Genomic DNA, 17,478 nt, shown 5'->3' on the forward strand with positions numbered 1-17,478 from the left:
AATAAGGACGAAGAGAAAAACGTGGCATCGGGTGCCCTGCCATTAAAATATCGGAGTAAATTCTACGGACTTGGAGTTTTTTAACGCGATATTTTTATATATTGCCTGTCCCTCGCGTTCATCTGTTCCGTTTCAATTTGTTCCGTCCTTATCCCGCCGCCATTGTTTCATCTGTCATCTTTCTTACGAGATTTTATTCTTCCTCTTCTTTTATTTTCTCTCTCTCTCTCTCTTCTTTTTCTTTTCTTTTTTACTCGTTCTTTCTCACTCGCATATATACATATATGTACTTTTCATCTCGTTTCTTTTTCATCTCTCGTTCGCCTTATCATTATTTATTTCGCATGTACCATCGTTCGGAGCAGTCCGAAGCAGCAGATCTCCGGCACTGTCGACGGGACATCTGTTCTCTCTGCGAGTTGTCGTACACACCACTTGTCGCGCGAGAAATTTATTTATTTTTTTCGTTCTTTCTTTTCTCTCGGATGTGTTGAATCGCTGCCAACAGCATTAATGAATCTTAACTGTCTGTCAGCTGTCGGCGAGATTACTTGCCCGTGATAAAAACCCGTTCGAAACCTTTCGTAAAAATAGGCGCGAGGTTCGCCTTTGAACCTGGCGTGCACGTATGTATTTCGTCGCGATCATTGCCAACCACCGGGAAAACTGCCTTGTCACGTCGATACGGGGAATCGGGGAGAAAGACGAAGGAATCCAAAGATGTTCCTCGATTCGACGAAACCCATGGTTAAATGGGGAGAGGTGTTGGCCTCTCAGAGCTCTTCTCGAGCAATTTCCCCCGATCCACACGACCTTTCCGCGAGTACACGCACGACACAAGTGACGTCATCGTGCCCTTGCACACTACGCGCAAACGCAAACAGGTCGAACAGCGTCGATGTGATACGGGTATGCAACGTAAGCGCACAATCGGTACGCACGGACAGACTACGTTTTGCTCTCGCAGCCTTTACGACATGTAAATCACAAACGCGAAACGCAAACGATCCTCCTTCCTGCCCCTCCTCCCCCTCCCCTTGCTATTAAAGTGTCCCCGAAGGTTTACGACGGCCAAAGAATCCTTTCGGGGCTCGGACGAGCAACGCGCGGCGAGTTCGGCAATTTCGCGAGCAAATCTACAGTTCGCGAAACTTCCACGTGAAATTTGGAGCCGCGGACAAGTCACGAACCAAGAACCCTTGGACAAACCTGACGTGAATCTGCTTCGCAAACGCCTGGGTGCGCGTGGCGTCGAACAAAGAACGAGAATCTCGGGATATCGAACGCGAGAGTTTCGCGGATCGCTTCGATAGAAAATAACCGGTCGACTATTCGACTCTCTATTCTTTGACGCGTGCGAATTCGAATTCGAAAATTGTCGAGATAATAATCACAGTGATATAGGAGCTTGAATACTTCAGGGGCCGAGTAGATTGCCTGTATATTTTGTTGGTGTTGAGAAAAAAGAAAGCGAGGAAGAAAAAAAGGTTGCGAGAAAATCGCATGGAGATGAAGGTAGTCGTAAGGTGGTTGCAATTCCCGATGGGCGAGGCCATAAATGGAGGAAGATTCGACGATTTTAATCTGTTCTGATGTATACCTCTTGTAAGCCTCTCGTCCTCCTCGATGCGTCGATCTCTTTTCTTTTTTTCTTCCCCCTTGATCCGCTTTTTCCTCTCTCTCTTTCCCTCTTGTTTCTCCGCTCTTCCCCTCCTCCTCTTTCTTCTTCTTCTTCTCCTCTTTCTTCTTATTTCACCGTTCGTTTTGCTTCTGTCTTCCTTCCGAATGCTATTACGCGTACCGGCTACCGCGAAGAATACAACTACCAATCAGCTCCACCCAGATGAATCGGATGACGAACCGGGAGGAACTTACAATTAGGCAATTTAAATTAAAGCCCCGTTTCGATCGAGGCGAATTCGGTCCAACTCGGGGATCGACGTGTCCCGTATTAAACAGGACGGCGAGGATGGCGTGAGAAATTGATTTCGCTTCGCGGAAGCTCGTTCCTCGTTTCTTTATCGCGTTTCTTTAACCATTATAACCATTTCGTGTCGGAGGAAAATTTGTCAATCGTCCACGGTGGACGCCGGCCACTGATAATCCGTGAAGTAATTAAGCCGCAGGTTGCGTCGTTGGGAGAGAGAGAAAAAAAGAGAGAGAGAGAGAGAGTAAACCGCGGATGGTGGCGAGCGATGTTCGATTAACACGAACGTTCGACGAAACGAACATAGGTCGCGCGTTTGTAATTGGCACGGATCGAGACGAATACGGGAATGGTTCTCGGTGTGTGTATGTGTATGTATGTGTGTATGTGTGTGTGTGTTGGTTTCGAGAGAAGGAGTTTCGGCTACCGGGGAACGGAAAGAGAAGGACCTTGACATCGGGCGATTATCGCGGGCCGACTCGGGCCGACTCAGGCCGGTGTGTGCCCGTGAGGCCGTTGCTGAACCGAACAGAGGATGATGCCAAAGTGGCACACACGCGCAGGTACATAGCCTCGCACACAAGAAGAACGGTGCGCGTTATACTTCTCTCGACACACACGTGCGCCAGCGTACGCTGAGAAGGCGAATGCGCACGCCATGGTACTACATCTTGCTGCGGTCGTACTGTACCTTACTACACCGTAGAAAAGAGCGAAGAGGGAAGAGGAGACACGCGAGAAAGAGAAAGAGAGAGAGAGAGAGAGAGAGAGAGAGAGAGTCCGCGTGGTTTCCTCGTATGCCTTTTTTTCTTTCTCTCTTCTTTCCACTTTCACCTCCTTTATCTCTTGTGTGCCACGATCCAGGGACGTATCGACGGAATATCGGCCACGAGGGGACACGTTTCCGATTGTTTCGGTTCATCGACTCCTCGTTCACTCGGATACGCATACTCCGGTGTTCGCCTCGCGTTGCGTTTTGTTGCTCTCTTCCCGTTAGCAGCGTCCGGGTGGAATTTTTTTCAGCGGTCTCGCGCATTCGCGTCTCGACAAACCAGCAGCAACGTGGACGTCCAACGACGTCCAGAGTGGGTTAATTGGTCGGAGTAACTGAGTTTTCCTCCCGGAGAAAGGTCAGCCTTGAACAGCGTCGACCAGCTGATCGATCGTGTTACTAGGAAGACACGCTCGAAGTATTGCGGTCGTACGACTGGTCGCAAGCACAAAACCAGACACGCGTGTTTATCTATTTTTCTCCGTTCGAGAATACAAATAGCTCAACCGCGCGCTCGTTGCGTAATGTATTTTTCTGTTGAACTTGGTTTGCAACTTGTTCGCGACCAAGTGCAAGAACAAATATACATAGATAGAACTCTGCAGATAAGACGCTAACTTTAACCTTCGTTCCATCTCTTTTCCCTAAGACTAACCTTTTCTCATTCCCTTTCGCACAAAATTCCATCGTCAAGATTTTCCAGAACCAGTTTCTAGAACATTTACAAAAATCATTCGCCGGCCATCGGACAGTCGCCGATAATGATAGATTCGCGCGATTTCGAATTCACAATCAGTCAAGGTTCCCGCGAGAGGCACGAAAGTTTCCATCTTACATCCCTGAGATCCCCTCTTTCGCTTAGCCGGTCTCTTCTTCTTCTTCTTCTTCCTCCTCCTCCTCCTTCTCCTCCTCCTCCTGCTCCTCCACTTCTTCTTCTACTTCTTGTTCTTCTTCTTTCCCTCTTCGTTCCGAGTCGCCGCGAAGGGATCGCTGTTTCCATCCTTTTCCTCCACGGCTGTCCGTTTGGTTTGCTCGCTTTGCACCGCGTCACGGCTACTTTTGTTGCGCTTCTCTTTCCTTCTCCTTTCCCCCTCGTTCACTCCTTCGCCGTTCCACCCTCTATCCCGCTATCCGCGGGTGTTCGGCGTCGCCGTCCCCTCCTCGAGCGCACCGCTGACGAACGATTCTCCTCTAGCCGCGGCACGGAGCAGGACGGAGACATAGGGGTCAGGAGAAGGCTCCTTTCTTTCTTTTTTCCCTCCGCTCCTTCCATCCTTTCGCTTCTGCTCTCGCTCACCGCCCTCCCTCCCTCCCTCTCTCTCTTTCTCTCACGCTGCGTTGTTCCTTTTGTTTCCATCGGGTAAGTGAGTCAGTGAGCGAGCAAAAGGGAGAAGACGCAGGCAGGCGAAGAAGGAAAAAAAAGAAAGAAAGAAAGAAAGAAAGAAAGGAGGGTTGGAAGGGAGGGAGGATAACCGGCGAGAAAGGGAGGAAGAGATCTAGAGACGCGGGAGAGGAGAGACAGCGAAGCGTGTCTCGACACGCGAGATGTAGGATCGAATTCGACCCTCGCCTCGGATGCGGATCCACAAAACTCTCAATCTCTTGGATCATTCTCTCTCGAGGAGCAATGTTTCTTCTCCTCCTTTTGTTTGATAGATTTGACATTGGCGAGAGATTTCTGGGATCGGGGCACCGCGTCCGTTTTCGAGACGCGGCGCCCTTATGGAAATTACACGACAGGCATGTACGTACGTCGCGTTGGTCAGGCTTGTAAAGACGCTCGCGAAGATCGGGAAGACGAAATTAAGTGATTTTAACAAGAATCGCGATCTAAATGAGGCGAATGAATTGATTTTGACACGGTTCGGGATTCGGGCTCGCCCGTTGGTTTCTTTCTCGTCTCGGACGACGCGCAGCGTACAGAAGCAGCGCGCTTGATTGCTGCAATTTGCATATTTTCTCGCGTTCCCCCTACCCCCGTGCCACGCAGTTTCGTATAAATATTATAATTTGATGCAGCCATATCGGAATAAATAATCGCCGGATGGATATAAATATTTAAAGGAACGATTTCAGCGTACGAAGGGGATTGTTAAATTTATTAATGAGAAACTTTAAAGAAGAAAAAGGAGAAGTCAAGTACCAGTACTTCTGTTTTATCGTAAAGTGACGTCAAGACGCCAGATGATCGTTTCACGAGAAGGAATCGGATGAAGAGACGAACCTCTACTCGCTAATGTGCGCAAAAGTCTAGAAATCGGCGTCGTCGCATTGCTCCGTGCACGTGTGACGATCTCGTAAATTTCACACGGCAATTTCGGTCCCCTTAATCGCCTTTTTCGCACAACGCTATCAGCGCGAAGCGTCGTGTAAAGCGAGCAGATACGAGGAAGGACTTAATCGACGAGCGGTTATGCTTCGTCGTGGCCACTTACCGCGAAACTGCACTTTCAGTATCAATAACGGCTCGTGCGAACTCGCCTCGATGAAGTTGTACGTAGATTCAAGACGTTGGACTGCCGCGGATAGTCCCGTAGATAGCATCGCGAAATAGCATCGTTGAGAAAGAAAAGAAGAGTAAAAAGAGAATGTCGCCGGAATGGGCCATTTATCGAACGCGTTGTCGATTAACGCGTATTCGTAATTTTAACCGAACTTCATTAAATGTCGCCGATACTGGCGCGTAACGCAGAAGCGACCAATCTTCCTCCATTGCCAACGAAATTTTCAATAAACGGTAATCTTCCAGCTCGAGGCTCCTCCGAGCGGAACCGTTCATTACCGGGATCAACAGAATCGCTACATTATAGCACAATCCTTTTACGATAGCTACTAGTCTAACACCCATTCGCCAATGGTCATTCAATGGCTAAATTATTACACGATGTTTCATTATACAGCACTTTAACAAGACGTGACTGTTAAAATTTAGAAAGGAATATGTATACAAAAGTTACAACCACATACATATATAATTTTTTTTTTTTTTTTTTGTTATCACGCGTAGCGAAAAATGTTTCGGATGAAGTCGAATGGTTTCGCGAGGGGCACGTTCTAATGATACTGGTTTTCTTGTAGGCGGACGTGTAGAGGACATATGAAGGTCATTAACGTTTCTTTAAATGGAATCATTATTTTTTATTTGCATCAGTTGGTGCATCTTGATATTCTTTACAAAAAAGAATTAACCTATTTATGTATAAAGAATCATTAGTTTAGGAGGTATTTCAATTTTAATTTTGTAAAATCTGTGCGTGAAAGACAAAGACAGTATAAATATAAGAATACTATCCTTCCTCTTCCATGTCTTTCATACGATAATTTTACAAAATTAAAATTAAAGTATCTCCTAAACTAATGACTTTTTAATATAAATAGGTTAATACGCTTTTGTAAAGAATATCAAGATGCATTAACTGATGCAATATAAGAAACATATGATTCCATTTAGAAAATCGTTAATGATCTTCATGTGTCCTCTACACGTCCACCTACGAGAAAACTAGTCATCATCAAAATGTGTTCCTCCCGAAACCATTCAACTTCATCTGAAACATTTTTCGCTACGCGTAATAATAATGACGTAAATCTAGATGGCAATATGTGGTGACCCACCCTGTGTAATTCTGGATATTCAGAATCCAGATAAATGACAGATTATACTTTTTGGATTATTACGGTGCCTTGAACGAGAAACTTCCTTCATTCTGCGTCGTTTTTGTGGACTTTTGCGCAACCGGGGAGGCCATTGCTTGCCCCCCCCCCCTCTTTTTTTTTTATAAGCGTTGGCTTTTATGGAGGCCTTCTGTGTACGAAGAAAGAGAACATATAAATGAAATATTAGTTGCCATATCGAAGGGTAAATGTATGTACATTCAGCTCTATCTCGAAGGTAATGCCTGTTATTACGTATAATTCCGTCTGCATGAAAAAAAAAAAAAAAAAAACGAAACGGACTGGAAATCTGCGAAATAACTCTTTCCTTGGCGATCGCATTTTCCTTCATTGGAGTGTAAATTGAAAATACGGCTGCGGTTACGTTCCTTCTTCTGGTGTTCCAATAAAAGTACAACAACAAGCACAGGTATAATATTTATGAGAAGGAATGTGCATCTGGTTTTGCATGACTTCTCAAGCAAATATCACGGATGGAAAAATGATTCCTGTAATAATGCAAACACGACATCGGTGTCTTGACGATTAAGATCTGCCGATCTCGTGCTATTACACCAGTTCTCAATTCCGTGCAAGTGTTTCTACGTCGCATGCAGATGAAAAATCTCTCGTATCCGGTAAATTACGCTACCAATTTCGTAGTCAATTTAAGCGCCGAACTTGCTGCCGATTGTCTATGCAAATAACACACATTTGCACCGCGACGATTGAAGTTTCCGATAAAATTTCTGTAACGTCGTCGGGCGTTCGTTGCTCTCGATAGATGCAGCCTCGTTCTCTGTGGATCGGAAAGAAGCGTGGTTCGTGCAGTTGAGAAGCCATCACGCGTGGTCATTCTCGCACGTACGGATTATATATGGCTCATGACAGAGAAGCGTGCAGAGTCGCGTGACTAAAAATACGCAGAAATGGTTATCTATCGTCGGCATTGTTCCATAAACAATCATCTATCCTGACGTATGATTTCTTACGATAGGAATCTTCCACTTGTCTCATTCCGCCTCTTTTTTCTTTTCGACTCTTTCTTTTCTTTTGTCTTTTCTTTTCTTTTGTCCTTTTCGAAAGAAACGTACATACACACATATGTCTTAACCGAATCGTTCTTTCTACCAATTTCCCATTCCAGTGACGAATCAATTCGTCTTCCTTGGTTAACAGTAGAACTACCAAAATGGTCAAAATGGCCAATTTATAATTTTCTATGGAAATTTCATATATCTGTGACTTTTAGATACTCGTGAGTGAGCTTCAATAAAATGTATTAATAGAAGCTGGCATTCTTTATTAACTTTTTCTTGCACCTTGCACTTTAATCTTTTTGCTGACAAATGTTATACTTTAGTCGTCTGTGGTTACAGCGTTAACAGATAAAATGTACATACTACGTATTTCACAAATGATCATCCAACAATGATCGTAGTGACCGGCGCTCGAAATTTGTTCTCGTTTCTGCCGTTGATTGCGTATCGTTTCGAATAAACCGCAGCGTACAAGCGTGACGCAGCGGGGTCAATATTCAATCGGTACAACGGGAGCTGAACGTGCATCAAGGAACACAAAAGAAACAGAAAAAGGCAGGGGCAGGGGCGATGCAATAGTGCTACTGGTGTTTCGGTAAATGAGAGGGAAGAAGAGACGAGAGTAGAGGAGATAGAGAACGCGGTGGCACAAAGTGAGCTGGAATATTTTTACGATGCAAGGGAAGAATTGATGGTCCTGCTGCTTTTATCAAATAAAAGCTACTTCGAATTTCCTCCTTAACTGACGAAACGCGTATTCGTATCTTTAGATTTATCGGTATTTGCTTGAAAGTGATTACAAACGATCCAAGTTCACGATGAAAAAGTCACGATCCCGTGCAGATTAGATGCAGCGTTAGTTCGTGTTACAATTATTAATACCATTTCCTAAATATTATTTCCTTCGTCACGACTCACGGATTAAGTCTTGAAAAATGGAACCGTCTAACAACCACCAATGGTTCGCCACAAATACTAACCCAATTTCGTGTCGCGTCTACGAAACGCGTCTAGGTTTTCAATAGATCTATTCACTAGCTCGTGGTCGCTATAAAATCGTGACCGACGTATAGTATGCGGGTCTTAAAATCGAGATGCTCGTCCAAAACCTCTGCCGCGATTTGTCATTCTTTCAAACGAGATTTCGTTCGACCTTTGAAATTCGTTCACCTGCCTCTCGAAGGACGAAGAAAATTAAGGAAAAATTAAGATTTCGGGTGTCGATCGATTTCGGACATTGGTCATTTCGTGCCTGCGGCAAGTATCTTCCTGCAAAGCTTTGGTAATCTCTTATCAGGTCGTATCTTGTATAAACACGTTCCACCTGGTCTCAGACCGTCACGACCCACGCCATTTTCTGCTGTCGCTGCCTACGTTGTTCCGTAACTTTTCAAGAGAACACTTTATCGTGCATCGTTCGTCTCTCGTATTGATATGCTCTGTTGACAGAGGTAGAAAGATCGCAGCATTGATTGTACGTTTCATCTAATAAGATGCTTCTAGCTAATTGGTCTTGGTTGAGAAAGCAACAAAAAAAAAAAAAAAGAAAAAAGAATAATTCCATATTTCGATACGCTTGTAATTAGTAGACAGGACATTGATTAAAAATGATGATAGAATGTTGAGCGAATATTGCCGACGTAGGTGTAAAAAATCAGAAGCAAAATCTAGAATTAGGGAGAGGGGGGATGGAGGCCGTGATTAGCCTGGACCTTTGAAAGACTATCGAATTACTTGGCGCGAGGAATTTCCTGTACGGGACGATTTGTAGCAGTAATCCAGGCTTACGGTGCCCGGTGCTTGGATGCGCTTTAATATGATTTAAACCTACCACCGTGTTGGCTACCGTGTTACGATCGTGAAGCTCTTACTGGCTACATGGGCCTTCCAGAGAGTCCTTGAGGAATACTCGAGAGAGCGCGATGAAGCGAGACAGTGATACACGCGTGCGTACACGCAAGAAAGTGGCATAAAATACGTAGGCGAAGTACCGGTTTTTTTCCAGAGCCACTACTGTTCCTCTCTGAATTTTAAATCTCTCAGCTACCGAATGCAATTAAGCCACATTCAGCCACCAGGCAAAAAATTGAGTCCGCGCAACAACCTGTACGATTAAATTGCAATAAAACAACGCAGACTTGCTTCAGCATCTAGTATAATTAGTATAATTATGTATGTATGTACCTATAAGCAACCGTGCTCGTGCCTGTTTTCGAGTATAATTAATATCGACGTATATGTAGCTTTGTCTCGAATTTTGCTTCGTTCCTCTCCACTGCTCGATATTATATATCCTTTTCACTTTCTACTGCTACGGCTCTAATCTCCGGCGAGATTTTCTGTCTCCGGGGCAGCTTGAAATGCAATGTAAAACGGGTTATTCCTCGCACGTGTTTGCGCTTTGCAAATTCAGCCGTTCACGTGCGCTGGCTGAGACAATTTCGTGACGCGGGTCACTCGACACACCGGCTCACTCTCTCTCTCTCTCTCTCTCTCTCTCTCTCTCTCTCTCTCTCTCTCTCTCTCTCTCTCTCTCTCTCTCTCTCTCTCGTAGCTTGCTTTTATTTTCTTTGTCTTTAGTCGCGCGTCTTTTTCTTCTTCTGCTCCTTCTGCACTTCCTTTGCTTGTCCGTCGAGTAAGCAAAGCGATCGCTTTGAGGTAGCCGCCGCGTTGCAGGTCGGCCGAGGCGATGCGACGCGACGCGACGTGACGCTGACGTACGAAACGACACACCGGGCGACGCATCAACGAGATACTTCACTGCGATCCGTGCCTTGGCAAAAGGCCCCCGGTAATTATAACGGGTGGCGTTAAAAAAAACGGCTCTTCTCGTCGCACGTCTTTCTCCTTTCGTTTAGTACGCACTTGGACGCGCAACATTGGAACCTTTCCCGTGCAACCTTTCTCCTTGGCGCTTTCCTTCTTGTCGGATCATTCGCGCGATCACCATGATTTTCTCTTGAGAAAATAATTCCCGACGATTTCTTCGATTTATTTTCGATTCGCGCGATGGAAATCGTACGTTGGATTTACTGGAATTATTGAATTACGCATAACTGTAATAAAATCAATAAACATGATCCAATGAGCGCTGATTATTAAATTCTCACTGTTGATAATCATTAACGGTAAATCAATTACACGCAATAAAAATAGATGAGATGCATATATAATCTTTAATTACAAAATTACCATTTATCTACTCAGGCAGATCAACTTGCTTCAGTGTTTGAAGAGATGTGAGTTCCTGGCAGTAATAAATGATCTTATAATTGAGGCATTATAACTTAAAATTGCTGTTGATTTATAATTTTTTGTAACTGTGTTTACAAGATTAAGCATTAAAACGATATATGCCAGGAGATTAATTGTTAAATATAACTTTATGTGATATGTGCAATATGTTATTAGCTGTACTTCGACATGTATCTGATTAAATATCTGATATAATTTATTTTTACAAAAAAAAGATCTATCCCATATGATACCAATATCATGTATGTAGTGACATCTAGAATTCATAGGTGAAGGTATAATGTTTCATTATGAGCAAGTAGATGGCAGCAAAATATGGTACACAAAGGTCAATTCTTGGTAATATTTTTTTTTATGTGCAAAAATGTTATTCACTTGAAAGCAACCATTTCACGAAATTTTTTTAACAAATCCACTGACTGTCATATTAAGTGCGTGGATTGCCTTGCAATTTCCAAGATTTAAAACGCTAAAAGAAAATTTTCTTATCCCCATTTTACTATATAAAAATAATCGAACAGATATTTCTTTATTATAAATTTTATTGTGAAATGTATTATAGGTGCATTTTATGTTTCTTTTTTATTCTGTTTTCACGTCAAATTTAATTTTGAAGTCAAATAACAGTTAAATATTTTGTACGTTGCTTGGAATACACGATTGTAATAAATGTGAATGTTTTTCGCGCCACTGTAGATATTTCTGAAAGTTTCTCACGTTTCTTTCTTTTATTGCTTCATTTTTTGAAGTTTAATTATGTAGAGAATGTAAAAGATAAAGTTCTAATTTTATTACAATGGAAGAGTTATTAAAACGTCCAAGGCTCACGAAAGAATCGACTATTCATGATATTGCATCTTCTATAAGTAAGTATATATTTTTTTAAGTTATTTATTGAGTTATAAACTATATTACGTATATTAAGGTTAAATATTCTTTTTGAATAAGTTTTGCAAATTTTTGATTTTAATATCTTAGTTTGAAAACAACAAAAGTGAGGTTATGTTCTTAGTTCTTAGGTTTAGGTTCTTTCAAAATGTAAACATTGATCTGTTTGTTACGTATTTCAGGAGAAATATCTCAATCAGTCTCGGATATAAGTGGAAAATACAGAACACTTTTGAAAGTCAATAAAGCGTTGGTTTTGTACATGCAAAATGATAAAAAAAGACAGCAGATTTCAGCTTTAAATGACATACAATCCGATTTGGAACAAACAAGATTAGCATCTGATTAATAATTGTATAACTTATTTATATGATAATTTACAGAATGAATAATACTTTCTGTTATTAATGTTTAAAATATATACATAATTATACAATTTTTATATTTTGCTATATCAACATGCTTTTTTATATAAAAATACTTTCACGTACACTTTACAATAGTAAATTTGTGCTGTTGTATAAGTACCATGTATATGTATGCGTGTGTGAAAGCTCAAAATAAATGTATTATATATGTCTTATAAATCTTATTATTAGTTTATAAATTAGTATTCTTATTTGTATTGTGGATCTCGTTTAGGTTTTTACTGAGATTATTTGTATTTTGTCATTATTAGTGATACATTATATGTTTTTTTTTTTTTTTTTTTTTTTTTTTTTTTTTTTTTTTTTTTTTTTTTTTTTTTTTGTTACAGTCAGTTCCTTTTTTTAATATAATCCAATTATATTTTAGACAATTGCTGACATCCAATAATAATATCTAGTAATAATTACATCAATCTTGTGATAGAGATAGAGAAATAAGCATTATCTCAGTTGACTATTTTCAAATTACCTTTCCCTTATTATGCATTCATACGTGCATTTCCTGTCCTCCATTCACGCAGTTACAGTGTACTGCATACGTGATTTTTAAATATTTGTAATACTAATCATAGTATACACACATTCACTACTGTATCAGGAATCGTGTATTTATCGATACCACGAATTTTCGGATAATTCACATATTGTAATTTGGAACTTATTTTACTTGATAAGAAACTAAATATGTTTACTACCTTAAAACTTTTCTAGATAATTTAACAATGGAAAAACAGGCGGAAATACAGGCTATTGAACAACTCAAAGCCAAATTACCAGGTCCAAATGAAATTAATGAAATGGCTAATAGAGTGGTACCAAATATAAACGATTTCGATGGCTTTCTCAAAGATATCGATTTCTTTGAAGATCTTAATGACTCTGTCAAACATCTATAGAAACAGAAACAGCAACGAAAAGTTCTAGTACATCCCTTAATCTCCACTATCAAAAATAAATTTGTTTTTAACAGATCGTCACTCAATGTAGATGATGACAACGATAAGGATACAAAAAGTCTGTTTTTAATTACCAGATTCAACTGATGATCAAAATCGCGATAAATATGAGACAAACGAATGTGGCAGCAATTTAAAAGAATGAAATTTAAAAAACGTAGGCCAAAAATGCAATAGTTTTCTTTTCTGTTCAAATAATATTAAAAATATTTGTTTTTAGAAAAGTGAAATCTAAAAAAGTTTTTCATTTTCATTTTTTTTATAATTAGTAAATATTCATTAATTTATTAATTTTTTCATTAATTAAAATAACATTAAAATATTTTTTTTCATTAATTTGCGTCAATTACTGATTACTTATAAATTTATTTGCAAATCTTAAGCTTACGAGATACTTAGATGCTTAGTAAGCCTTAATTAATTGCAAAATTAAGTATATAGTGAACTGAATAATTTTATACTCACCAGTAGTAGAGATTAAACAATCCAATCGCATAGATTTACAAATGTAACTGTACTGATTCTTTGTATAGTATTAAATTAAAGGATATTATTATATTCTTTTTAATGCAAATTTTATTTCTTTTTAACTTGAATAAAATGCAATTTTGAAATTCGTAAATAATTATGTACAATTAGTATGATGTGTCTTGTTTTGGTCAAGGTAACACCATCTGTTAGTAAATCACCGGTACTAATCAATGCCAAAAATTGAATAAATCGGAAAATGTTATTAATTTAAAATATTAATTACATTGGATCTCTGTTTTGATGTTTTAATGACATTTTACAATTATTTTAGGAACAATTCAATTCATAAACTATGTTTCAACACAGATAACTATTAATAGATAAATGTTAATTTTATAATATAAAATTATAGTAAAACATCTATGCATATAAGTTTTTATCGGTAGAAAAACAAAATTTCAAAAATTCCTTATGATTATTTGCTTTGATGATCGGGCTTTTTAATTTTACGCGCGCCTTTAACTGAAGAGAACGTATATCACGTAAGCCAATAGGAAAACGGCTAGCCGAAGTTTAGGCGCGAAACATCAGTCAGCTGTTGGAAAACGTGGCGTTAAGATGTGTTTATTTGTTTGACGCGTGTGATTTTCTGTTATTGTGTAGCATTCTCATTACCATTTTATTATCTTCTCTAGACTGTTAACAGGTTTGTTTAACTAATATTAATTTTATTTAATATTTCTGTAGATGTTGTCATAACGATATTTTATAATTTGTCAAGCAACATTTTTCTTTGATTGTCAACTTTTAAGACTTTTAAGAATTTGAGCTTTACTTTATTATATATTATTGATATTTTATATTATTAATGTTGGCATCAACTTTGAACCTTTGATTTTCTTTTGTCCAGATTGTTAAATACTATTGTTAAACACTGAAATCATTTCGAAGGTTTCGACAACTGCTATACAATAACGAAGGTATGTATAAATCACATTTTCTGTTCGAATATAGATTCATTAAATTGAGGTAACTTTTATATTTTACTTTTGAACGTGTATTCTCTATAATAACATCGTCATCATGTCTTTGTCAGCAATTGTTTTCGTGATGAAGTCTCGTGAGACACATTTAGGACTAATGTAGGCTTTACGTTGTCAGTGCTTCACAATCAAAAACGTAAGTATATTTACACACTATATTTTAATTAATCCTATTTTTAATAAAAAAATTTAGATGAGAAATTTAATACTTTTATTCTTCTATTAAAATAGAATTCAAAGTTATATTTTCATCATGAGGTTCGATGGTTCCTCCTCGATGACGGCTTTGTCGCAGACTTTTCCCGCATCTAATGGTGAGTCAAATGCATTTTTGTTCCTCCGATTACTCAGTCATATCGTAGGACATAATATAAAAAATCTGAATCAATATGAGTGATTGGTTGTATTATATAGAATTTTTTTGCGAGGATAGTGATGGATATTTATAAATCCATGAATATTTATAAACCATGGATATTTATAAATCCATGAATAATAAAATTTTATGTATATTATTTATCTATTCTGGATAGGAAATCTAGCATAATGGAAAATGCTACTCGTTTCTGGCTTTGTCAATCAATTTTTGGAATTTTTGCGTTTGTGGTCGCGAAATGAATGTACATTACTGTTTCAGCAAGAAAGAAAAGGTTCTAAATCAAAGAGCCATCTTACTATTTTGTCACTGTGCTTTTAGCATTTGTATTTTTTTTTTTTAGCCAATGTCGATCCATTGTTATATTGAATAAATTGCTTTGAATTAGAATCGTGAAAAAAACATTTATACTGAATTGAATTTGTGTTTGTCTTGCAAATAATATTACAAATTATCTATATAACATCGAAATGTTATTTGATGTTTTTGATTATTTGCTATTGGATAGGATGTCTTTAAGTTAAATTTGAGATAGGCATTTTTTTTATTTAACATTTTATTACATAAATGGGTATTTAATTAAGTTTTGTAAGGAAGTTCTGAATTCTCTAGTTTCCTTACCATTTTAGTGTCAATCTCAATGTTAACGATTGAGCACAGAATGAAATGTGCTCGTTGGGTAATTTATTCACTTACATCTTTACCGACACTGCGTTCAGAAAAGAAGAATCCCACAAGATTACCGTGAGAGTTTAAATGATTTAAAAATTTTTTATTATGAGAGGAATTATTAGAATTTTCGATAATGATATATGCAAGTTCAAGGCATTAAACAATTGTATTTCCTTATATCACAATGCTTTTTAATACGTAGTAAAAGTACAGTCACTTATACTTTATGGTAATGAATTACATGTGTATGCGTGCGTGTATAGCAAAATGGCACAAAGGTGGGAGAGTAAACTAAAAGTTTGTGCTATAAAATAAATATCTTGTAAGTCTTATCATTTAGTATTTAGTTCATAAACAACTATTCTTATTTGTATTCCGGATCTGGTTTAGGTTTTCTTCTAGGATCATCTGCATCTGAGAGAGCAATGATTACTGGTGGTGCATTTTCTGGTCTTTGAGTTTGTCCAAATCTGTAGCCAGTTTCTCTTGTAACTGATGAAAACCAAGATCTAGACAGCGGTAATTGCTCGCATCTGAAATATTTTCAAGTATTAAGAGCTTGAAATAATATTTAATTCCGTCTCTTCCTTTCTTATTAAAAACTATTTGCATGCAATTAATAAACACACAAATTATTGGGAGAAAATAACACTTTACTTTGATCGAGTGATGTACCTGTTACTTCGATTCGACTGAAGTAATAATTTGATTGTGTCATTCTCATAAGATATTAAAACAAGCATAGCATAGAAATAGGATTGACAGTAAAGAATTCATTTAAGTAACAATCACGAAACAGAGAAGATAAATGTGTTAATTCTTGTAAGTAAAATAGGAAAAGAAAGAAAGGAAATTCTTAGAAAAAAGATTAGATGCAACATGCATAGCTTACAAGATATCTAAGACATCTAAGGAGAGTGTGGGTAATGAGGTTTTATTTCCCTAGTAGTTGGACTTCTAGGGAGTCTGTTGGCAAACTTTCACACCTGCACGTATTCTGATCGTAAAACCAGCCGGTGGAACATTCATGTGGATTTCTGCAAGAACAGCTACAGTTTATTGAATCCCAAGTTTTTTCCTCGTGTTCGTTACATTTCTGACGTTCATCTTGGTTGGTACACGTGCATTTACATTCGGCTGGTTTGTAAATTTGTTTGGGTGTACAGTCCTGAAAAAAATGTTGCTCAAGTTTAACAAGCTCCGCTTCCTCCACGTAACGTGTGTCTGGTTTTGATTTCGAATTGTTGCGGTGCAAACCGAATTGTACTAGTTTAAGAAGGAAGATGTCACTTATCAGTTGTTCTCAAATTACCGACGGCTTTATTATGCAGTTACACTCGCATTTCGTGTCCACGTCTATTGGCACAACTTGCTTTCCTTGGTACTCAAATCTGTCCCCCATGAATTTCGCCACAACGATCTTTAAAACATTCGTCATATGTGATTATATTGTTCACCAGTAATGACACATTTATCAAGCTGTCTTACCTCGAAATTTTGGGTCTCCGTTTTCTTTGCCTCGCAAGAGAGTAACTGATTCCCGCAACAACCTCCGCATCTGTTGACTCGGGTACAACGGGGGAAAAAGAAGATACTTGGATCGTTAGGTTCGTATGTAGGAACTACTTTTAATGAAGGTTTACAGACAGCTTGCTCTGCCATCTTGCTATTCTTGCGTTCTTCACTCTCTCCCATTCTACCTGAAAGACGTTTTGGGTTAAACAAGAGTTTGCTTTGTGGATATCGTAAATTAGTTGATGAGTCTCCTTTCCTTTCCATTGAACTCCCGCCAGAATCGGTTCAATCGGTTCAACAGCTTGGGCTAGGTTTGAAACTTGTTACATAGAGATATTCCGCTCGTCAATAGTTACTTTACTTTACTAATGTTAGAAAAACAATAGTTGTTCGTATCATCGTCGAGAGCACCAAGAATGTCAAAAAAAAAAAAAAAAAAAAAAAAAAAGTTTTCCATTATTTTTTTGTTTTTTAAACTGGG

At 38.8% G+C, this 17,478-nt stretch overlaps 1 protein-coding gene across 2 annotated transcripts in view; it reads right to left on the reverse strand.

Moving 5' to 3' along the window:
• Positions 1 to 15,635: 15,635 nt before the first annotated feature.
• LOC122528556 (vascular endothelial growth factor A) overlaps positions 15,636 to 17,478 on the reverse strand; it is a 6,245-nt gene continuing 4,402 nt past the window's right edge. Inside the window, exons 3-6 of one of the 2 annotated variants that reach the window (XM_043653823.1) lie at positions 16,971 to 17,182; positions 16,795 to 16,902; positions 16,469 to 16,650; positions 15,636 to 16,015 (exon numbers count right to left, since the gene is read on the reverse strand). In XM_043653823.1, the coding sequence (XP_043509758.1) occupies positions 15,847 to 16,015; positions 16,469 to 16,650; positions 16,795 to 16,902; positions 16,971 to 17,182 (671 nt within the window). In that variant the 3' untranslated portion in view covers positions 15,636 to 15,846. Of the gene's footprint in view, positions 16,016 to 16,374; positions 16,651 to 16,794; positions 16,903 to 16,970; positions 17,183 to 17,478 lie in introns of both variants that reach the window. The other variant, XM_043653824.1, reaches the window with a different exon arrangement.

This window comes from Frieseomelitta varia, unplaced genomic scaffold, assembly GCF_011392965.1.
Source record: "Frieseomelitta varia isolate USP_RPSP 00005682 unplaced genomic scaffold, Fvar_1.2 scaffold_252, whole genome shotgun sequence".
Taxonomy (NCBI): Eukaryota; Metazoa; Arthropoda; class Insecta; order Hymenoptera; family Apidae; genus Frieseomelitta; species Frieseomelitta varia.